The 25,056-nt window shown below is 28.9% G+C and overlaps 2 protein-coding genes across 4 annotated transcripts in view; one reads left to right on the top strand and one right to left on the bottom strand.

The window, feature by feature from the left end:
• LOC145304637 (ero1-like protein) overlaps positions 1–25,056 on the bottom strand; it is a 56,655-nt gene that overhangs the window by 31,005 nt on the left and 594 nt on the right. The window lies entirely within an intron of this gene.
• On the top strand, positions 2,806–12,331 carry LOC145304642 (uncharacterized). 2 transcript variants are annotated; one of them, XM_080146573.1, is made up of 8 exons: positions 2,806–2,846; positions 3,570–3,603; positions 3,821–3,866; positions 4,337–4,449; positions 5,005–5,080; positions 6,518–6,578; positions 9,094–9,140; positions 11,156–12,331. In XM_080146573.1, exons 1-8 carry the CDS (start codon positions 2,821–2,823, stop codon positions 11,212–11,214), a joined length of 462 nt encoding a protein of 153 aa, XP_080002699.1. In that variant the 5' UTR covers positions 2,806–2,820; the 3' UTR covers positions 11,215–12,331. The 2 variants fall into 2 exon arrangements, with proteins under 2 accessions (XP_080002699.1, XP_080002700.1); XM_080146574.1 differs by having other exon boundaries at positions 6,521–6,578; positions 11,156–12,290.

Genomic DNA, 25,056 nt, shown 5'->3' with positions numbered 1-25,056 from the left:
ATGCTATTTTGAAATGCCTAGAACTTTTTTGTTATTGAAGCTGAAGGCTTATAATTTGGGGTATTGGGTCTTCTTGTGGCAGTCTTTTAGCAGTTAAAGCGTGTTATTTCTTGCAGGCGTCCTTTAATATAATTATATTTTTTTTAAATTTTTGTCAGTTTGAGCCAAACAAAGTGTTTGATAGAAATTTCGTATTTTTTAAAGATATTCCAGGTACGGTTATCAAAAAAAAAAAAAATTCCCTATTGTTCTATTCAATAGGGAATACAAATATATAGAGCACCTTATCGTTCTACTACTATTTTTAGGCCTTATAACACACACCTTTACGGGATTTACTAGAAAATGACCTCCCTCTTTCTTTCCTAACAATTCAAAAATAAATGCAAGCATAAAATACTGTAAAAGAATGACCTCCAAAACTATGGATGGATATTGCATTTCATAAAACGGATAATCCATTTGTAAATGATTGGATGAGCAGGGATATGTATTCTAAATATAAATAATTTAACAATAACTACTTATCTTTTAAGAAGTTACTAATCGTTATGATTATCCTTTATAGTGTAGTTTCTTTTAGGTCCAGGAAAGGTAACGGTTTATATAGCTATTTTAAGAGTAAAACTAAAATTCATAGTTGTGGATTTCAAAAGCTTATTATTTGTCATCAACAGCATTTAGGATATTTTGAAGAGAATAACCGACTACCTCCACTATTTTTTAAAATTAACATAAAGATTTAAGAATTGTCCACCTCCATTTCCCTCTCCCATTAAATGAACAAAAATCATTGCATTCCATATTCTATAATATTTCTTTTCAGTAAACTTATCCCTGATTGAGAATTATAAGATGAAACTGCAAAATTGCTTGACCTCATGGAATTTAACACTTTTTAGAATAATCAACCAAAACTTCATTTTTTCAAATTCACTAATTATGGTCTTATATTTTTACCAAGGGCAAAATGGTAAATATATTCAAAATTAGCATAAACCTATTCATTAATGTATATAAATTAAGAAAATACTGAATTTACTTTTAGTTAGTTTCAACAGATACCTTTTTAAAATAAAATAAATCCTTTACAAATTATATTTCTTGATTAATTCATTAAATAAAAATGACTATAAAAAGTGTATTGTCAATAGATTGATTATATTTGTAGACACTAAACAAAAAGGCAGCATCAAAATCATTAATATCAAATTTTCCTATTTTAATTTTTAAAATTTTCTTGAAATCAAATAATTTTACCAATTTATATGTCCTTTGTTTGATAACTTATTATCAAACAAAGACCCCTAGTAAAGTATGATATTATTGAGTACATGTAGAATTTTAAGTATTCTTTAATGTGTTTGAAAACCAATTTCCTTTCCAAATTCTAAGTATAAATAAATTGTACCTTTACCTTTATTTTCTTCAAATAAATGCAGTTTAAAAATTCAGGAATAAAATAATTGATGAGGAGTTTTAAAAAGGTGTATATATGAATAACTCAACATTCAGAGTACCACCTTAAATACTTGCACTTAAAATTTTTTAATTGAAAAACTTCCTCAATAATTCATATATTTGTAATAAATCATCCTAATCTATCACACAAATGTTATTCCAGACAGAAAAAAATCTTTTCATGTTTCATTTACCTTTATTTGTAAATAAATTGTTCCAGGAATATACATTTGTAAAAATATTCTACAGAAAATATAATATGTATTCTTAAAATAAAAATAACATTTGACCTTTAAATGTTAACTTATGATGAAATATATATAAGAATAAACCAGAATAAAGATGCATAGTGGAACACAAATTGTATTATTGTGATTAATGTTAGGAAAGACCTGTTATTAGACTTGAAAGTTGAAATGAAATATTAATATCTAATATTTCATGTATGAGAAGTAGTAATAAAACTATGATAAATACATGATAAAGTAAAAGTAAGAAAATAGATAATGTACTTACAAACTTTGAAAAAAAGATATTTTTAAAGATTTCTTTAGTTATATAGATATATGTTTCAAAACAAAATTGATATGTCTACCTTTGTATTTTCAAATAGAATGAATCAACCTAACCCATTACTCAATTTATTAATGCTAATCTATAATTATTTACTAAGTATATTTGCGATTACTTTTATTTAATGAAATCTTCCAATTTTTAACATGTACAAAACGGCCTGCTTAATTGCTTCAAGATCCATGTCAGATCTATATAGGAAATAAATGTCTATAAACGAGCTCAAGTTTTCCAAGGAATATATGATTAAAACTCATAGTGCTCCAATAATCCATAATAAACTCTCATTGCCCAGAACGATAAGACCCATTATTTTACTTTATTAAAAATAAATTCATTTTTTTCATTTCATGTTGCTATTTACCTTATATTGATGTATTTAATTTCTAATCATAAAAAAGAAAATTTAAATTTATAATATGATAAATTTAAGAAAACTATGTTTTAAAAGAATTCAATTGTGGCGACATTTTGTGTGTTCAAATATTAAACTAAAATTGTAATCATCATCATTAACCCATTGGTGATGGTAATGTAAAGAAAAAAATATAATTTAAAAAAATCTTTTAAAAATCATTTAAATTATTAAATATTTACTTTCTTTTAGATAGTAATGCCGGGTGAGGAAAATAGATTTATTGAGAAATAGATATGCATATAGAAAACTAGCCAATAGGGAGATAATTATATCGAGCCAACTCTAGTACAGTAATATAATCTATAACTTATAGCAGTGCATAATTAATAAAGTTATTATTTTGCTTTCAGAGGCTATGTATTCTATTTATGGGTTCTGGCTGCACTAAACAGGAATGTTACAATTAATTATTAAAGATTTATTAAAGTAAGAAATTACCAAGAAAGACAAGTAAGCTTGTACCACTTGTACTTTCAAATATTTAAAATATTATAGGACTAAAGAATTAAATATAATATACCAATTGTCAATAGTCTTATTAATAGGCTGAAAACTGCAACTATTTTTGGTGTTTTAAGCTTTCAATCTCTTTAAACTTCTAACATTTCAGCTACAAAACTTTAAAGTATAATAATCTACAAAATAAATTGACAATTTCCCTTTATAAAATGCCAAAGACAAGGAATATAAAGCTGGGTATTTATTATTTATAATTCACTAGAAATTGTGTGTTTGTGTAGAATACTGTCAATTTTAAACATTGGAAAGCATTTCACTTCATACTTTGTGTCCTTACTTTCAAAATAATACTTTTTCTATTATTTTCAATTTAATAGATCATATATTATATGTCTAGCTAACTTTTACTACTACCTCAACAAATTAATGTCTTTTCAATAACTAATGATTTGAATTTATAAACATTCTTTACTCCTTGACTTTAAAGGTTTAATAGCCTAAGAAATAAGAACTCTAAATGACAAAGGATTTAATCTTAACTTTTAAGTACCACAGAGGCATAATTGTGATTTGTGCTTATTTGATGAGAATATCAAATTTGTATTATGTAGATGAAATCATTCTTTTGGTTTCTCATAATTGTAAAATTGACAAAGGATGACAAAGCTGTTATAAATCACAATGATTATCAGGTAAGCTTTCTAAATATGTGTCTATATCCTTAGTATTTAAGAAGCAACAAGTCCTACAGTAAGAATAGGTTCAAACTATTCTTCTAAAAATATTTCAACTTTATACAAGTTGTAAACCCTCCTTACCGACTTTTAAAATTTAAAAAAATGGATAAATCAAAAATAAATATATCTAGGTATTACATTTTAAGTTTTTTTATAAGTCATTTTTGTTTAGAAGCAGAATGGAGACCACTTGAGGCCCAGCATATCATATCAGCCAGGTCCAAATTTCTATTATCCATAATAAATAGTACTCAGGGATCTAAAAAGATAAGACAATGGCATATAAAATAATGTACTCCCTCAATGATGATAAACAAAATTACCCCTTCTGTGGATTAAAATTCGTGGTTGAAACGTTTGAACACTCAACTTAATGAAACAACCAATCAAAATTCACTCAAGTTCCCAAAGATGTTAAGCCAACGAATATTAATATAAAAGTTTGAGGACTATTGTAATAAAACAGCCCAGTGTCCCTTCTCTCTGAATAGTACTAGGGAGTTTGTTATCTGAGATAGAATATTTATCAAAAAAGTTTTACTTTTAAGATGTTTTTTTACTTTAATAAGGTCTTGTCTAGAAAACTATTTAGGCAAGTTTTTTTTCCATCCCTATTGATAAGATTGTGTTCTCTTCAACCTAAGTGCTATTTTCGTTGTACATTTATTCAAAATTCTCCTTCTTGCAGGCCCTGAAAGAAATGGGAGCCTGGACAATGTATCTGAGGCCTCAAGTGGCTGTAGTCGGCCACCAACTCCATTCAGTAGACCATTGACAGCACCAACAATAGCTAGACCCACTGTAAGTATTTCTCTATTACAGCTTTAGGCTAAGTTTCATAGGTTAGTAGTGGGCATGTCTCTTTGTAGATTGACAAAGCACTTCAAATGTTGGTGAGTCATTTGGCTCAGTGAAGATCATACTAGACAGACAATATGTACGTACTTATATTGATCTTCTACAGTACTGAAAGACGTTTTGAGACAATGGAGTGAATGATAGTTGCTAATTTATATAGCATGCTCATTTGAATATCTCATATTTTGCATACCCAGATATTTCTTTGGATTCCTATAACTAACTTTCCGGGTATAGTCCTTTCCACGACATCCCTCCATAAGGGGCGATTCTTCGTATTTTTCACAGTAGCTTTTCTCCTATTTCTAGCCCCTGCGGGGGGCTCTAACCCTGCGGGGCCAATTACCTAACCCTGTGGGGCAATTACCTAACACAATATAACCTAACCTAACCTAAAATAACCTATAAAAAGCCATTTTAAAAATACGACTAATCGCCCCTTATGGAGGGATGTCATGGAAAGGACTATACCCAACTTTCCTTATCTTTAATTTACAGACCTCAACAATTTTTGAGAAAGAAATTCTGACAGAAGAGGTTGAGGAGCCAGATATTCAAGACATACTTGAAAATGGTAATTTTTATTTACTTCAACAGGCATTAGATTTAAAAATTACAACAACAAAAAAATTATGGAACAATTTTGATAGAGAAAGGAAATTCCAGTAAAAATATTCCTGGAATGTTTAATAACTACTTCAAATTTACAGTGGTACATGTTGGAACCTCAACTTTAATTATTCATAAAAACCAAATATTTATTGAATCAATAAGTTGTAAATACACAATTCCTAATTCTACATTTTAGGGATAGGATATAACTTATTTACTCATATTCAAAATAGCCTAATTCATGCTCTTGATTATTGTGCAGTAATCAGGCCAACTGAGATCTTACCAATTATTTTTTTCATCTTTAACATTAAAAATGAATTAAAAGTTATTTCTCGCATCGTATTTTAAACAGCTTTCCACCGATATAGAATGTACACTTTTAAGATTAAAACCAGTATTTTTTTATCCCCGAGGTGCCAAAGGGACTGGCAAAAAAATGTTTTTAATCTTATGATTGTACATTTTTATATTTGTAGAAAGCTGGATTTAATATGATGCTATACATAGTTTTTTTTGTATGAAATAAAACCGGTTCCTATCCACCGGATTTGAATGAATACAAGAAAAAAATTAAATATTACTGTGCTTAAATGCAAAGCTTAGTATGAGGCTTAGCAAAAAGTTCATCAAGAAATTTTAGAGAATAACAAGATTAGGGTTGTGTATTCTAAGGATATTTGTCAAGAGGTTTGATGAGAATTCATTTTTGGTGGTAGCAATTCTAACAAAATTTATTAAATATTTTGTTATATACTATTACTACAATTGTTAGCAAAGTATGTATGTTTAAAATTTTTATCTTTAACCATATTCCATTTTTTAAATGCGTAGGTTCTGTTATACAATTCAAAGTTTGGCAATTTTAACCTTCAAAAGTGAATTGTTCATCTATAATTGCAAATGCATTTAACTAACTATAAATATTTTAAAATTTTTACTTTTGATATTGATTTCTTTATTCTGTAACTAAGTACTTTTAACACCAAAATCTACAATAAAAAAAAACGTTTCCATTTCAATTCAAAGTGTGATTCATCCTGTAATTTAGACAAAAATAGTAAAATACAAAGTAATACTATGTCTGTCTGTCCGTCTGTCTGTCTGTCTGAAGCTTAAGATCTCAGTAACGACTGAACCGATTGGGCTTTACTCTTCAGGGAATATACCTACTGGTCCTGTGATTATTTTAAGCTAATTTCTTGGGAGGTAGCACACCCCCAACCCCCCAAAAAAATGATAAATACCCCCTACAAAAAAAAATCTTTTTAAAACTATAATTTAAAAAGGGGGGTCGACTTCCCCTCCTCCCAAAAAAATTGACCCTCCCCCAAATTTTTTATTCTTTTTAAATTTTAACACAAAAATAATATAATAATAAAATTCTTTTTTGTTTTAGAAGAACCTGAAGTGAACATTCTTAGTATGGATGATAAACCATTGAAAAGATCACACAGCAGGTTTGTCAGTAAAACAAAATTTTAAATTTAAAAAAAAATCTTAAAAGTTGATCAGAATAATTTAGTTAAACAAAGAATTTTGAGCTTTAGACTAATAATACTGAAGATTTTCTACTATAATTCTAAAGAGCATTGAAAACATTACAACATACAGCATGACCCTCAAAAAAGTATTTTTAAGCATCTGCAGCCCTTATTTCTCAATGAATTATTAAAAAATGCATATGTCCTATTCTCTATAGTATTCCACGTAAGTAGATAAAAAAATATTTTTTTTACCTCCATTAACACCGGAGATTTTTAGTGCTAAAGTTTTGAAAAAGTGACTGAGGAAAAAGTAACTTTTAACATGATACGACTTTTTTAGCAAAATTAAGCTAGAAATCCATTTATTTTTGTTACTAGCAGAAACTTTATACAAAAATGAAATAAAAAATTTAGTTTTTTAGTAAAAAGCATTTTTTTACACATATTTTTTGAGTCTTTTTAGTTTAATGATATTTTGAAAAACTTAGGGTAAGGGGGGGGGAAATTTCGTTTTTTTTTCGTTTTTTTTTGAAAAAAATGGGGTAAATATTAATATTTTCAAATGAAACCAAGACCAATAGAAAGCTTACGGAAAGGACTATCAGGCCCTAAAAGGACATTATCCTAGGACTTTTAGAAGTTGGCCGAAATTGACCGCAAAAAAGTTACCGATATTTCCCCACCACCGGGGGAAATATCGGTAATTTTTTTCAACCTAAACAAAATCTATGAAAAACGGCCAAACGGCCAGTCGAACATAAATAATCATAATTAGTATAGGTTATGGGGATTATCCACAAAAAGTTTCATAATGATCGGACTATTCCTTCTATGTTAAAAATGAATTTTTTTGAAAGACACGAATTTTCGATTTTTTTTTTCGAAAATTTTTTTTTTAAAAACTTAAAATTAATATAAGAAAAAAACGTATTTTATTACTTTTTAGGCCTGATCCTAAAAAAGCTCACATTGAACTATAGATTTAGCCCAAAAAACATGAAAATTGATTAAAAATTGACCTCAAAAATTGAATTTGAAGCAAAAGTGTCATCTTTGCAAAAAATCTTGACTACATTTTAACCTTAAAAAAATCGATGAAAAAAGGCCAAACAACCAAACAAGCTTAATAAATCATAATTAGTATAGGTGATTGGGATTAACCACAAAAAAATTCATAAAGATTGGACTATTCATCCTATGTCAAAAATATTTTTTTTTCAAAGGACCAGAAATTTTGATTTTTTCCTCGCAAAATTTTGATTAAAAAAATAAAATTAATATTTTTTTTTGTTTTTTATCTGTTCTATTCATTTTTAGGCCTAATTCTTAAAAAGTCCATATGGAATAATAGATTTGACAAAAGAAAACATGAAAACATGACCTTAAAAGTTGAATTTTAATTTCTTTTGAAATTACCGATTTTTCCCCCGGCGCCAACTTTGGTAATTTTTGAAAAAAATATTAACCCGATTTTAAAGCTCTCAATGGATTTGGAAAAAGCGGGCAATTTCTAGTTCAAAAAGTTTTTCAGATCAGCTCTAGGTCTTACCAATTTTTGTGTAGGTCGATCTTTACACACCTACTAAAAAATTTTTGGAAAAAAAAAATTTTTCGTCCGACTTTGAGACCCAATAAGTATATTCATCTCACAAAAAATTCATTTTATACTTTTTTGTAGGCAATTTAATAAGGAACAAATTTGCATTTATGTTTTTTTCTGTCATTTGAAAGGAACATGGAGAAAAAGGTCATTTAATGAAGGTAGGTCGAAATTACCGAGAATAGCCCCTTACCGAAACTTCCCCCCCCCTTACCCTACTTATTAGGCAAAATTGTTTAAGATTAAAAAACCAAATAAATCTCTATGAATATAGCAGGAAAATTGTTTTTGTTTCACAATCCTAACTTTAATAACAAAAAAGTTATAAAGAAAATAAAAATAAAACATAATGATTTTTTAGTCTAAAAAGCTTAATTTACCCCTTATTAAATAATTGAGATGTCAGAAAAGTAGGCGGAGCAACTGTCATAATTAATCCTTTTCTATAAATAAGGGTTAATAAATAACCTAAAATTTGCAAATAATCAATTCATTCAGTAGTATTTTTTGCCATTAAAAATTGATATTTTTAGGTGTAATAAAAAAGAAATATTTAGTTAACTTGTTTTTCTTTAAGTCTCATTATTCAATTGCCAGAAAAACATAATATAACCATCCAAAAAATAAGTCACTTTTTCAAAACTTTAGCTCTAAAAATCTCCGGTGTTAATGGAGGTAAAAAAAATATTTTTATATCTACTTACGTGGAATACTATGGAGAACAAGGACATATGCATTTTTTAATAATTCATTGAGAAATAAGGGCTGCAGATGCTTAAAAATACTTTTTTGAGGGTCATGCTGTATTTCTAGAGTATAAAATAATTTGACATTTTGTTAGATCAAAGATTTTGTATAATAGATCCTGATATCAAAATATATTTGTAGAAATGGGGCAGATGGGGACTACAGAAGATCATCAAATGTTATTTCAGGTAAATTTCTGAATACATTTTAATTTTGTTTGTAAGCTGAATAGTTTGTATGCATTTAGTAAGAAAAAACTGCGTTTTACTTACTTTTTTTAATCTATCACCTAATTAATCAAATTAGATTGTTTCAATACAGAAGGTTAGATTGCTTGGAGATTAACTTTAATAATTTGATGCAGCAAATTCTGTCTTTCTTTTTAATTAGAAAGTTTCTTATATCCTGCACTATAAAGAAGTACAAAAGCAATAAAAGTGTTACTTTATGTCAAACTAGCGGCTTCGCCCCTAGCCTCTAGGGGCTTTGCCCCAAGAGGTGATAAAAAAAATTAAGGCGAAATTCGTTAAAGTACCAAGGAAATCTTCTACAAAACCTAAAGGACCAAGGAAATCTTAAGCAAATAAAAAAAAAAAAAAATGGGGGGGGATTTTTTTGTTTTTTGGGGGGTTGGGGGTGTCCCACCCACCAAGAAAATAGCTTAAAACCACCACAGGACCAATAGGTATATACCCTGAAGAGTAGAATCCGATTGGTTCAGTGGTTACCGAGATCTTAAGCTTCAGACGGACGGACAGACAGACAGACAGACAGACATCAAGCTACTTTGTATTATAGATAACAAATTGTAATTTGTCTGGTTCTTAATAAGTATATGGTGTTGAAGAACCTTATAATAGCATATATTAACTGTACATTTACTTGAAATTGGTGAAAACCTATATCTTATCCAAAATCAATACCCAACAAATTAGTATTTTTTCATTCTGATAAGTTTTTCTATGTATAAAATAGCAAAGTTATTGTGAAAGAAATAATTCTTAATATTTTTATTTATGTGATTGTGAACAAGCAACATAATAATGTCTTTAATAATAGTACAAACTATTTATGCTGTAGGAACATGATTAAAAATACATTCCTTAATATGTAAGCTTTTAATTTATAATATAACTTATCATAAAGCAAAGAAAGCTCTGAATACAAAAAGTTTATACTTACAAAATAAATAACCTTGTATTAAAGGTCATATTGATTTATATATCTCATGTGTGGTTTTACCAAACATTTACTTAAATTAGCTGCCTTTTAGCCTTGAATAAAAAATTAATTTTCTTTTCATTGATGAATAATTACTTAGGAAAACCAATTGTGGATTTTATTATTGATTGAAAAGCAAATTTGTACAACTTGAAATAGATAACCAATCATTCAGGTTAATAGTTGAATTGTGATAAAATCTTCAGTTTTATATTCTGTGTTTTACTCCTTATTCATTGCAAATTAGATCATTTTTCACAATTTTGTCACAATTTGTTCAACAGTTGTGACATTTTCCTGATTCCTAGGTGCAAGGGCAGGGATAAATATGCTTAGAATTTAAAAATTAAAGATTTATAATTTGTTATGTCTATCATATATTATACATATTTATAAATATCAAGGATAATTAGTCTAAGTACTTTTACTTGTAACATCCTCTTCATGTATCTATCTCTTTGACACAAGACTAAATAATATTAGGAATAGAAGCATGGATCAAAGTAATAGGATGAGTGATCTGGGATGAATGGGGAGCAAATTTAGAAAATATTTTTTATGAAAAACAATTTTATTTTATGTACAAATATGTAATATACCTGCTATAAATTAAAACTATTTCCAAGATTTTGTTTTTAACTTCTTGTTTTGGTTATTTCATTTTCTTTCATAATTGATGATAAAATAATGATTTCATGTTTCATGTATAATTTTTGTATTATTGTTAGGTGAGTTCACCTAAATTCTTTCTTGACTAGTGGTCCCCCCCTTACTTTCAATTAAATAAAAACTTGATTTTAGCCCCTGTAGAGGCTCTAACCCTGTTGCACCTTACCACAATGGGGTAACATAACCCAACCTATGATTTAACTAACATAAAACAAGAAAAATTTGTTTCTCTAATAAGTTTGCTTATGATCCAGATGTAATCTAAGGGAAATTTCAAAGTTTTGTTACATAATTTCATTAGGTATATTTTCAGGTACAAATGAGGAGGACATCAGAAAGATCAAAGAGTACATGGAACAGAAAGGACTGTAACTGAGTGTACAACATGTACTTACTATACAATACAGTGTAGTGGATGGATAAGTAGTAAGTACACAAAGTACAATAATGCATTCTCCAAAGAAAAAAAACAGTGAAAATTCAAATACAAAAAAGTTATTTCAAGCCATAAATGCTAGAGAAGGAATTCCAGATTTCCTGGGGGTTTACATTTAGTAAGTGGATTTCAATCCCTTACAATGACCTATCCATATATCCTAACTATACATTAGTCCACTTTTTTCCAGCTTATGTCATTAATACCTATCAAACCCTCCTCAAACATTAAGGTATGTTAATTTAATGTCATTGTAACTCAAAATCATGAATGGATCCTTTAAGACCCAGTTGGAGCTTTAAATTTTTTTGTCAAATAATGCTATTATAAGCCTAAACAACTTTTGTTTTGTGTTTTTGGTTATTAGGTCAAATTTTTTTGGGAAAGTAAAATAATGGTATGAAACAACTTCAATGTTAATAGCTTTAATTATCAAAAAAAATGTTCAAACCAAAATTCTACTTTGTTAATAGTTTAAATGCATTTTATATCTTCAATTCTAAATATAGAATATTCTATAAATATTATTGCATTTCATGCTCAAAGTAATGAATAATCATTATATAGAAATGGGCATTTAAGTCATTTAATTAATGTAATGGATGTACACAGTCATGAAAATAATAATTTTCTCCTTCATTTTTTACAGTGTGTCCTACAAGTTTTTTTTAGGACATAATTTCAATATAAACAGGAAAATTTTCAGATGGCATTTTTCACAAACTTTGTTAAAATTGGAAAATCTTATTTTAGATTTTAACATGTAAAATAGTCAGAATTTAACACAAATTTAAAAGACAAAATATCACTTTTGAAACATAATTTTATTTTAAACTTAATACCTAAATGTTTTATTTTTTCTTTTTTTTGATTATTTTTATTACACCCTGTTGTGTATAATTCAAATCAACACATTTAAATGTGATAAAAAATACAATTTATAATTCTTAAATGATAATAATTAAGATAATGTGATTCTGTAGATTTTATATTAAATAAATCTTTAATAGATTTTAGTTGTAAGATTTAATAATAATCTTTCTAAAGCAGTTTTCTAACAATTTATTTTGATAGAAGGTGTTTATTTACTTATTGAAGACACGAGACCATTTGATTGCAAAACTTTAGTCTAAAACTCAAACTAAAAAACCACATTTTACTTACTCAGCTCCTATGTTAGGTAAGAAGTACTTAATAATGTAGGTGTAGCTTAATTTAGCTTGTCTCACAGCTAATAGTCTTCTTTTTAGATATGTAATATTTGCAATAACTTTTTATTTTAATATCCGCGGTAAGCTGTCTTTAATACGATGCGATATACAACAATCAAAAAATGACCTTTTATAACTCGATAATGACAAAACCAAACAAATTTTCTGGTAAAAATTAAACATTTTGCAATTTTTTACTACAATTCAGAAGTTAGAAGATGGTTGTATAATACTTTTTACACCAGTAACAACACGTCATTGTTTGGTGTGCAATCACTTTCCCATAAAATCATATCCGAAGAGTGTTTCAATTTTACTAGTGACAAAATAACAAACAAATGCGAGTAATACGTTGCGCATCCGCACATTGGGAAGGAAATGGGTTCGAATCTCTGCCCAAGATTACTCTGCCCTGACACAAGAACAGGCGCAACTTATTACCATGCAGAATTAGAACTAGCAGGCAAAGGTCGTGTAATAAAAGGATTGGTAGTTTTAAAGGGCGTTTAACCACAAAATCATGCACATCATTGGTTTAGAGATACACAAAAATAAGATATCGTGGTGTAGTCCGTCCTCTAAAGGCTGAATAAATCAGAAGGGCCCCTGCAGTGAAGCAATGAAGATGTGAGATTTTATGCTTTAATGAAAACATGCAAATCTGATGATATTATAAAGTGGTAAATTTGGTGTAAGTAACGGCACACTGTTTAGTTCAGACATTGTAAAAAATAAAGAGTCTAGATTAGATACATAATAGACATTAATAGTTTTTCCCCAATTCCAAAAGATACCTAGTGTAGTTATTGAAATTTTGATTTATTTTCCAGTATTACTTCATGCAAAACCAATTAATATCCACTGGAATAGAACCAGTTCTCAGCCGTACTGAAAAATCATATACAGCATCCTGTTACAGACAATTTTCCACTAATATTAAAATAAAAAAAAACATACAATTGATTTCAGTTTTATTAGCCCGGGCCTTCAGCCCCTCAGTCAACATAACTGGTTTTAATATTCTAATTTTCTTTTCAATATTCGCGGAAAGCTGTCTATAATACGATGCAACAAATAACTATTATTTGTCACCACTATACTAAGACAAGTTAGAATCGTCCTTTGAATTTCAAGCTTTTCAAGCATAAATCCAAAAGGTTGGTTATTTGACAATCAGTACGTAAATAATCCATTTCAAAGTCTGTTTTACTTTCATTAATATTGTCCAGAGATGGAGGGGACATTAGACTGTAATTTAAACTGGTACTTAATAAACACATAATCTTTTTTTTCATAAAACTCTATGGGTACTGTAATTGCAATTTGATTGGTTGTTTACAAATTGGTTGTGTACAAATTTTTCAACCAATAATGATGATCTGCAAAAAAGGTAATTTTGGAACATATATCAACCTATCATCCATTGTCTTATCCCTTCGGATCCCTGATAGTGTTTTCATCCTCTAGCTGTATTATCTGACGTAGTGAATTTAGCTCAGCAAAACATTTCAGCAGATCCAAATAAGGTTTTTTTGTCTGTTTATTTGGACCTTGCTAACCAACCGATTGAGTTCTCAATTGAAAGTAAGCTTTAAAAAGATCCCAGGATGACTGAAGGCTATTTTTAAAAGCGATACCTTTTTTTTGTTAATTTAGGCATGTCAGAATTATCCTATCGATTTAAAACTTTGTATGATGATTCCTGTAGTAATTAGGTACGATTTAGAAAGCGTAGCAACTCTATAATCGTTACCAGAATGTCTGTACGTCCATTTTAAACATGTTAATTTTTTTACTTTTTTAACAAAAATTCTTTATTTGATAAAATCATCAGATTGATCTGATTTTTGAATTACTGATTCCTATTACAATAAAATACAATATTTTGAGCAAAGTATCTCTATAATCAAGTCCTAAAAAATGTCAGTATGTCCTTAAACAGAATTCTGTATTTAAGACGATTTGCAACAAATTTACGTATAATTTTGTCAAAACTTATATATTCATAATTTGTATATTCAATTATGACACTTTACAAGAGTTAATGATCGTTTGTCATACCGTTTCAGTGCTTCGCTGTTATGGATGTTGTCATCCTTGTTATATCTAAATTTGCGTATTAGGTTGGTTTTTCTGACCCCTATATCTCCCTAGATTCTAGGGGCTCTGCCGCTAGTTTATTTTTAAGTTACAAGGAAAATTATGTCCATAAAGTAGTTCACAATCCCATTATATAAAGGTTGCCTGAGATTTCGATAATTTCTGAACCGATAAAACCCTCCATTTTAGGAAATATTCACATAGGTCCTGAAACGCTTTTAGTCTATTTTATTTATCTATTTAAGTCTTGGGGTGGCTTTGGGCTATTTCATTCCTACCCTACCCCCTCGAATACACCACCCCCAGATGTTAGGGTCGAAGAAGTTGATATAATAGATGGGAAAAGAACTGTGTTTAGAAATAACCTTATACAAAACTAACAGGATGTCCAATGTCCATCTATATGTGTAGCAAAGGATCACGCTAAGGTTTATAGCTAACTTGGAGCAGGGTAACTCCACCCTCCCAAGAGAAATCGGCCCAAGAAAAATGACCGTCCCCTCCATTTTTTTGCTTTTTAGAATTAAAATTTAAAGTGGAGCTTCCAACACTCCCCCTTCCCTAAATTGCCCCTAGAGGCCTCTAGGGGCGCAACCGCAAGTAAATTTCCACACATCCGTTCAATCCATGCAAGGGATGAAAGGTCTGAATATATTAGAAAGAGGAACCTTCTAAATGACAAAAGCTCCCTACAGAAATACACGGCATATTATTTATATAGCCGTTTAAACAATAAACAAACGTGACTGTATAAAGGCTAAATATTAACATTATAAAATTTTCCTTTTTTTAAAGTTACTCCTCTGAAAAATGATATTTTCTTTATAAAGTTAACAACTAAAATATACATAAGGATTTGTTCATTTATTACTTTTGACATTATGGATGTTTGAAAGATCATAAAAATTAAAGCAAATAATGTTTAAACTTTATCATTGAGACACCTAACGGCTAAACTTCAAACTACGTATCATACAAGATTTTTTTACACCTCAAACTACATTTTGGCAATTACAATTATCATTTATTGCCACCTAAATGTAATTTATACATTTGAAAATTCAAGGAACCAAAACCTAAGATGAGGTAAACCTACCAAGTATTTATCATGGCTAGGTTTTATTCCATTTTGTCATGGTTAGGTTACATATAGGTAAGCCAATCTAAAAAAAGAATCCCAAATATAAAAAAAAAAAACAATGCAGGCAGGGGACTAGATTGGAAAGAATCAAATGGAAAGAGAAACCTTCTAAAAGACAAAAGCTCCCTACAGAAATATACGGCATATTATGTGTATCGCCGATTTCAAAAATAAACAAACGTAACATAGTAGAGACTAAAAATTATTAAATTGAAATTTTCCTTTCTATTTAAGTTACTCCTTTTAAAAATTATATTTTTTTTATAAGGTTAACAACCAAAAAATATTAGGATTTGTTTATTTATTACTTATAACTTTAAGGATGTTTCAAAAATTGAAAAACTGTCACCAAGTATTGTTTAAACTTTTGTACTAAGACACCTAACGGCTAAACTTTAAACTACATATAATACAAGTTTTTTTTTACACCTCAAACTACATTATGACAACCACAATTATCATTTATTGCCACCTAAATGTCTTTTATACATTGAAAATTAAAGGGACCAAAATTAAGATGGGGTATATAAAGTTTAAACATAACTGGTATTAATTGTATGGGTATGTTATAACCCATTTTGTTGTAATATAGATATTAAGATATATAAGTTTTCCGGAATTTTAAAGTTAGGGGGGATTTAAAATCTGCATCAAATTTTGAGGATTTTTTTTATAAAATTCGTTTTTCTATAATTCTTTATCTAAAAGCGGAAATGCAATTTAAATTAATTAATTGTGGCATCTGTGATTGGTGGATTTAAAAAATCTGCGCTCTGATTGGATGGCGTGCATCATTCAACCAATTAGAGCGCAGGTAGTTTAAAACCCACCTATCCTATTGGTCAAAATTAATTAACTTAAAATGCAATTCCGCTTTTAGATAAAGAATTATACAAAAAAACGAATTTTATAAAAAATCCTTAAAATTTGATGCAGATTTCAAATCTCCCCCTAACATTAAAATTCCGGAAAACTTATATAGCTTAATAGATATGTTCAGTTTAAAAAGATTTTACATATTTTATAAAAGTTCTGTCGAATCTATAAAGCATGCGGGGGGGGGGGACGGAACAAGAGATAACCAAAAGGAAAGAGGAACCTTCTAAAAGACAAAGGCTCTCTACAGAAATATACGACATAATTTTATTTGTCGCGCTTTTTATTGTAAACAAAGGTAACTTATAGAGACTAAAAATTGAATCTGTAAAGTTTTTCTTTCTATTTAAATTAGTCCTTTGAAAATAGGTATTTTTTAAGGTATATAAATATATAATAATATATACAGCATGACCCTCAAAAAAGTATTTTTAAGCATCTGCAGCCCTTATTTCTCAATGAATTATTAAAAAATGCATATGTCCTTGTTCTCTATAGTATTCCACGTAAGTAGATATAAAAATATTTTTTTTACCTCCATTAACACCGGAGATTTTTAGTGCTAAAGTTTTGAAAAAGTGACTGAGGAAAAAGTAACTTTTAACATGAAACGACTTTTTTAGCAAAATTAAGCTAGAAATCCTTTTATTTTTGTTACTAGCAGAAACTTTATACAAAAATGAAATAAAAAATTTTGTTTTTGAGTAAAAAGCATTTTTTTACACATATTTTTTGAGTCTTTTTAGTTTAATGATATTTTGAAAAACTTACTTATTAGGCAAAATTGTTTAAGATTAAAAAACCAAATAAATCTCTATGAATATAGCAGGAAAATTGTTTTTGTTTCACAATCCTAACTTTAATAACAAAAAAGTTATAAAGAAAATAAAAATAAACATAATGATATTTTAGTCTAAAAAGCTTAATTTAACCCCTATTAAATAATTGAGATGTCAGAAAAGTAGGCGGAGCAACTGTCATAATTAATCCTTTTCTATAAATAAGGGTTAATAAATAACCTAAAATTTGCAAATAATCAATTCATTCAGTAGTATTTTTTGCCATTAAAAATTTATATTTTTTGGTGGAATAAAAAAGAAATATTTAGTTAACTTGTTTTTCTTTGTGTCTCATTATTCAGTTGCCAGAAAAACATAATATAACCATCCAAAAAATAAGAGAAACAAAAAAAATTCTTTTTCTCAGTCACTTTTTCAAAACTTTAGCTCTAAAAATCTCCGGTGTTAATGGAGGTAAAAAAAATATTTTTATATCTACTTACGTGGAATACTATGGAGAACAAGGACATATGCATTTTTTAATAATTCATTGAGAAATAAGGGCTGCAGATGCTTAAAAATACTTTTTTGAGGGTCATGCTGTATATATGGATTTAATTATGTATAACTTATAACATCTAGGATGTTTGAAAAATCATTCAAATTTAAATAAATAATGTTTTAACTCTTGTATTGAGACACCTAACGGCTAAACTTTAAACTACATATAATACAAGTTTTTTTTTACCTCAAACTTAATTATGACAACCACAATTATTATTTATTACCATCTAAATGTCTTTTATACATTGAAATTAAAGGAACCAAAACCTAAGATGGGATAAGCAAACTTACAAAGTATTTATCATGGTTAGGTTTTAATCCGTTTTGTCATGGTATAGACATATTCAAAAAAAATTTCTCATATTTTATAAATGTTCTCTCAAATCTATCCTTACAATGAAGTAATAGGATGTCTGTCTGTTTGTGTGTACTGAAGGATCTCGCTAACCGCTGAACCGATCAGGTTCTCCGTAACAGTGTAGCTTCTCATAGGTCCTTGGAAGGTTTATAACTATTTGGGGGGAAGGACCCACCACCCTCCTAAGAGAAATCACAAAATATCAAAAAAAATTTCGCTGAGAAACTTAAAGCAACATAAAGAGGTATCGTAGAGACTTGATCGCACAATAGGTAGGTATTGTACACTTGAAACAACAAAAAAAACACATAAAGTGCCACTAGAGGCCTCTAGGGGCGTAGCCGCTAGTAGAACATAAAGTGGAAGGGACAGGACAGAATCAAGAATACAGAGGAACCTTCTAAAAGACAAAAGCTCCCTACAGAAATATACGACAAGTTTCTTTGTCGCGCTTTTATTATAACGGTTAAGTAACAGTTAGAGGCTAAAAATTGAAATAGTAATATTTTCCTTTCTATTTAAATTAGTCTTTTGAAAAAAGGTATTTTTTAAGGTATATATATTATATATATATATGGATTTAATTATGTATAACTTATAACATCTAGGATGTTTGAAAAATCATTCAAATTTAAATAAATAATGTTTAAACTTTTGTATTGAGACACCTAACGGCTAAACTTTAAACTACATATAATACAAGTTTTTTTTTACCTCAAACTTAATTATGACAACCACAATTATTATTTATTACCATCTAAATGTCTTTTATACATTGAAATTAAAGGAACCAAAACCTAAGATGGGATAAGCAAACTTACAAAGTATTTATCATGGTTAGGTTTTAATCCGTTTTGTCATGGTATAGACATATTCAAAAAAAATTTCTCATATTTTATAAATGTTCTCTCAAATCTATCCTTACAATGAAGTAATAGGATGTCTGTCTGTTTGTGTGTACTGAAGGATCTCGCTAACCGCTGAACCGATCAGGTTCTCCGTAACAGTGTAGCTTCTCATAGGTCCTTGGAAGGTTTATAACTATTTGGGGGGAAGGACCCACCACCCTCCTAAGAGAAATCACAAAATATCAAAAAAAATTTCGCTGAGAAACTTAAAGCAACATAAAGAGGTATCGTAGAGACTTGATCGCACAATAGGTAGGTATTGTACACTTGAAACAACAAAAAAAACACATAAAGTGCCACTAGAGGCCTCTAGGGGCGTAGCCGCTAGTAGAACATAAAGTGGAAGGGACAGGACAGAATCAAGAATACAGAGGAACCTTCTAAAAGACAAAAGCTCCCTACAGAAATATACGACAAGTTTCTTTGTCGCGCTTTTATTATAACGGTTAAGTAACAGTTAGAGGCTAAAAATTGAAATAGTAATATTTTCCTTTCTATTTAAATTAGTCTTTTGAAAAAAGGTATTTTTTAAGGTATATATATTATATATATATATGGATTTAATTATGTATAACTTATAACATCTAGGATGTTTGAAAAATCATTCAAATTTAAATAAATAATGTTTAAACTTTTGTATTGAGACACCTAACGGCTAAACTTTAAACTATATATAATCCAATTTTTTTTACCTCAAACTACATTTCGACAACCACAATTATTATTTATTACCACCTAAATGTCTCCGATACATTGAAATTAAAGGGACTAAAATTGAAAATAAGGTATCTAAACCTAACAAGTATTTATCATGGGTAGTTAGGTTTTAAACCATTTTATTGTGGTTATATAGATATAATCAAAGTAAAAATATTCACATATTTTATAAAAGGGAGAGGTAAATTGTGCTAAGATTCCGTAAAGGTGAGAGTTTTAAGGCTTAAAAAAGAAGTAGAACGAAAATATTCAATAAATTGAAAAGAACTATAGACAAACATTTTTTTAAGTTGACATAAATTTTTATCGTTCTACTAGGTACTTTTTTTAACTTAAAACTCACAACCTTTACGGATTTTTAGCTCAACCTAATTCCCCTTTTTCAACATAATCTATAGAACATGCAGAGGAAGGGACGGACTGGATAGGAACAAGTAGATAGAGGAACCTTTTAAAAGACAAAAGCTCCTTACAGAAATATTACCGCATTAAATTGCGCGTACACGTTTGTTTACAAAGTAACTACAAAAGTGCAAAAATTTGTATTTATATAGTTTTTCTTTCTTTTTAAGTTACTCCTTGGAAAAAAGGTATTTTTTTTATAAAGTTAACAACTAAAACATATAAATGGATTTGTTTATTTATTACTTACAACATTTAGGATGTTTGAAAAATCATAAAACTGACAACAAGTAATGTTGTCAGTTTAGTTTTGAGACACCTAACGGCTAAACTTTAAACTACATATCATACAATTTTCTCTTACACCCCATAATCCATTAATAATTACCAACTAGGCGCGTTTAATACATTGAAAATTAAAGGGACCAAAATTTAAGATTGGGTATCCAAGCCTACCTAGTCTTAATCATGGGTAGGTTTTAACCCATTTTGTTATGGTTCAAGTATAAATCAATCAAAAAAACACTCACATATTCCAGTTAGGGAGTTGAATCCATTTTTATAGAAGCAGAAATATAATCTATGATTATGGTTTGGACCCTCTAAAACTGTAATCTACCCTTCCACTTTCCCCTCTCTTGGTGAAGATATCTTCAACGCCGATACGATTTTTGAAATATAAGATTCCACTTTTGTCACTCTTGTTGAAGATATCTTCACCAAGAGAGGCAAAAGTGGAATCTTAAATTTCAAAAATCGTATCGGCGTTGAAGATATCTTCACCAAGAAAGGGGAAAGTGGAATCTTACATTTCAAAAATCGTATCGGCATTGAAGATATCTTCACCAAGAGAGGGGAAAGTAGAATCTTACATTTCAAAAATCGTATCGGCGTTGAAGATATCTTCACCAAGAGAGGGGAAAGTGGAAAGGTAGATTACAGTTTTAGAGGGTCCAAACCATAATCATAGATTATATTTCTGCTTCTATAAAAATAAATTCAACTCCCTAACTGTATTTTATATAATTTTTCTAAATCAATAGAATTTACAGAGAGCAGACAGATTAGGATTGAAATAATAAGAACCTTCTAAAAGACGGAGGTTCCCTGCAGAAAATAACAACTGATTTTTGTTATTGTTTTTTGAATCGTAGCTTATAATAAGCTGAATATTGTATATTAATAATTATTTTCTTTATATTTAGGTTATTCCTTTGAAAATGGTGTTTTTTAATTATATAAAACCAAAATATGCATTAAGTTTTGTTTATTATTCAGTTACAACCGTTAGGATGTTTAAAAAATCATAAAAATGACAGCAAGTAAAAATTAAAGTTTAGTTTTGAGACACCTAACGACTAAACTTTAAACTACATATTATACAAATTTCTCTTTCACCCCATACTCCATTTATAAGTACCACATATGTTCGTTTAACACATTGAAAATTAAAGGGGCCAAAATTTAAGATAGGGAATATCCAAACCTACCTAGTATCATGGGTAGGTTTTAACCCATTTTGTTATGGTTCAGGTATAAATCAATCTAAAAACACTCACATATTTTATATAATTTTTCTAAATCAATAGAATTTACAGGGAGCAGGAAGAAAAGGATTGAAATAACAAGAACCTTCTAAAAGACGGAGGTTCCCTACAGAAAATAACGGCTGATTTTTGTTTTTATTTTTGAATCGTAGCTTATAACAGGCAAAATTGTATATTAATAATTTTTTTCTTTATATTTAGGTTACTCCTTTGAAAATGGTGTTTTTTTATTACATAAAACTAAAATATACGTTAAGTTTTGTTTATTATTTAGTTACAACCGTTAGGATGTTTACAAAAATCATAAAAATGAAAGGAAGTAATATTTAAACTTTTGTTTTGAGACACCTAACGGCTAAACTTTAAACTACATATAATAAAAATTCAAGATGATATCTTAGTGTAGAGTGCATCTAAATATTGGTTTACAAGTTAAAAAAAAGCTCATAAAAGAACTAAGAAACAGGTGCTGGCGTTATCCTCTTAGAAATTTTTTTTTTCAATTTTGGGGTTCTGTGCTTGAATAGTCACTAAGAACAATATTTGAAGCAAAGTATCTAAATAATCAAGTCCTAAATATGTAGGTAAGTATGTCCTTAAACAGAATCCTGTACTTACGCAATTCTGCAAAGAGTTAATACACAACTTTGTTTAAACTTTTAAATTATACTTAGGTATTAATTTTAACACTCTACAAGTGATGTTCGTTTGTTCTGCTATTCACTTTTATGGATGGTGTCATCCTTGTTTAATGGTACTTTAGTAGCTATTTTACATTATTATATGGAGTTAATGAAAAAAAAAGGTATATTTTTATAGCTTTTCTATAATTAGGATAGGTCCGTCCGTCCGAGATAGTTAGCTTTTATTCGTTAATTTAGGCATGTTAGAATTGTCCTATCGATTTCAAATTTTGCATGGTTATTCCTGTAGTAGTTGGGTACGATTTAGAAAGCGTAGCAACTCTATAATAGTTACCAGAATGTCCGTACGTCCATTTTAAACATGTTGATTTTTTTACTTTTTTAATAACAATTTTTTATGTGATAAAATCATCCGATTAATCTGATTTTTTGATTTCTGATTCCTATTACAATAAGGTACAATATTATGAGCGAAGTATCTCTATAATCAAGTATTAAAATGTCAGTATGTCCTTAAACAGAATTCTGCATTTAATAAGTTTTGCAACAAATTTACGTATAATTTTGTCAAACCTTATATTTTCATATTTTGTATATTCAGTTCTGACACTCAACAATAGTTAATGTTCGTCTGTCATATCGTTTCAGAGCTTCGCTTTAATGGATGTTGTCATCCTTGTTGTTACTTAATTATACAGTAAAGAAGTTGTTTGGTATGTCAATAATGCGACAAAACTATAATTATTTTTATCAAAATAAAGATTCCACAACATTGAAAATACGATAACAACCATTAAAGCAAAGTTCATCAAATTAGACAATTAGATTTAAACTTAACATATAATTCTTACAATTTAAAGGAAGTATAGAAGGAAAACAGTTTAAAAGACATTAGATTCAAAATAATAAAATAAGGATGACAACATCCATAAAAGCGAAGCTGATAATATCAGACAGTCGGGCAAACTATCATTATTCATAGAGAAAAGGTGTTTTTAAAATTGAGCTTATATAATATTGCTACGCTTTCTAACATGTACCTAGATGAATAGTTAAGACAAAAAAAATAAAAATAAGTGGATTCTAGCTTGCCTAATTCCCCTACCAGACCTATCCTCCTCGGCGTACACAACAGGCGGGTTAAGCTTCACTGTAAAGCAGAACCATATCGGTCTAACGGTTATCGAGATCTTAATCTACATATTAACAGAAAATAATGTTACTTTCATATACTTCAGATTTTTAATAATAAAATGTGTAGGTTATATTAATACAGGAATGAATAGAATTAAAATAAATTTGCTAAAATTTAAGGCATTTAAAAAATGGTAATATTGTATAAATACATTGGCAAGGTTATATTTGGAATAATTGACACGATATTTGGACTATTGTGTAACATTTTATGCATTTTTAACTGCGAGTCTACTCTTTAAGTTTTCAAATCTGTCTGTTAAAATTCTTATGTTGTTAGATTGATATAAAACCCTTAAACATTATGAAAAATTGTAAAAAAAAATTAAAATAAATCAAGATATCCTAATAAAAGCAATCTTAAAACTAAAAACTGTTGGTAAAAGTGTGTTATACGGGATATTACGAGCCGATAAATTCAAGTTATGACTAATATAAGTGTTATACGGGATATGAAGAGTCGACAAATTTAAGTTATGACTAATGGAATAGCTTCACTACTGATTTGATACCCTAAACTTTTGCTAAAATATTTACTAAAAAATGTAATATAAATTTTTCAAAGCATGGATGTTGTTCTGATTATTGCAGTTTTACTTTGGTCAGATTATGAAAGTTTTTGTTCTTGATTTGCAGAAAAATAAAATCAACTTTTAATAGAAAAGCTTTTAAACATTTCTACAGTAAATGACAATTTATGTGAATAAAAAGTTTAGTAGCCTTTTCTGTTTTAGCTAGTATTAACAAAATTTAAAGTGTTTAAGAGATACTTAAAAAATTATCTATGAAACTAGATAGGTACCTTTCCTTTCTTTCGGGCAAATTTCTCTACCCTCCCCCAAAACAGTAATAAACCTTCCCTGGAACTAAAAGAATCTTCGGTGAAAATAAGGATTATATCAGTCCAGCGGTTATAGATATCATAAGATATACAGACAAACAGACCATAGACGTCCAAGGGAGCGGGGGGGGAGGGGTAAAGTAGGGATTACCCCGCCCCAAACGAATTTGGGAGAGCCGTAGGCACCCCCAATTTTTTTTCATTTTATCCCACTCATTTAAAATATACCCCTACCCTGGGGGTGCCGTAGGCACCCCCAACCATTTAGGAGGGGGTATTTACCCCCCCCCTAAACAATTTTTTTGGGGTAAATACCCCCCCCCCCCAAATAAAAAATTTTTATCAAGAAAAATTTTTGCGCGCGCATTTTTAATACTAAATATTTAATAAAATTCAAATTACCCCCCCCCCCCAAAAAAAAAAAAATTTTAACCCCGGGGGTAAATTTTATTTTTTTTTGGGGGGGGGGTAAACAAAAATTACCCCAGGAATAAAA

The sequence above is a fragment of the Acartia tonsa genome, chromosome 13 (assembly GCF_053477335.1).
Source record: "Acartia tonsa isolate MP-2025a chromosome 13, ASM5347733v1, whole genome shotgun sequence".
Lineage (NCBI taxonomy): Eukaryota > Metazoa > Arthropoda > Copepoda > Calanoida > Acartiidae > Acartia > Acartia tonsa.
Note: the sequence above shows the minus strand (reverse complement) of the source record. Positions and strands in the feature narration are given on the sequence as shown.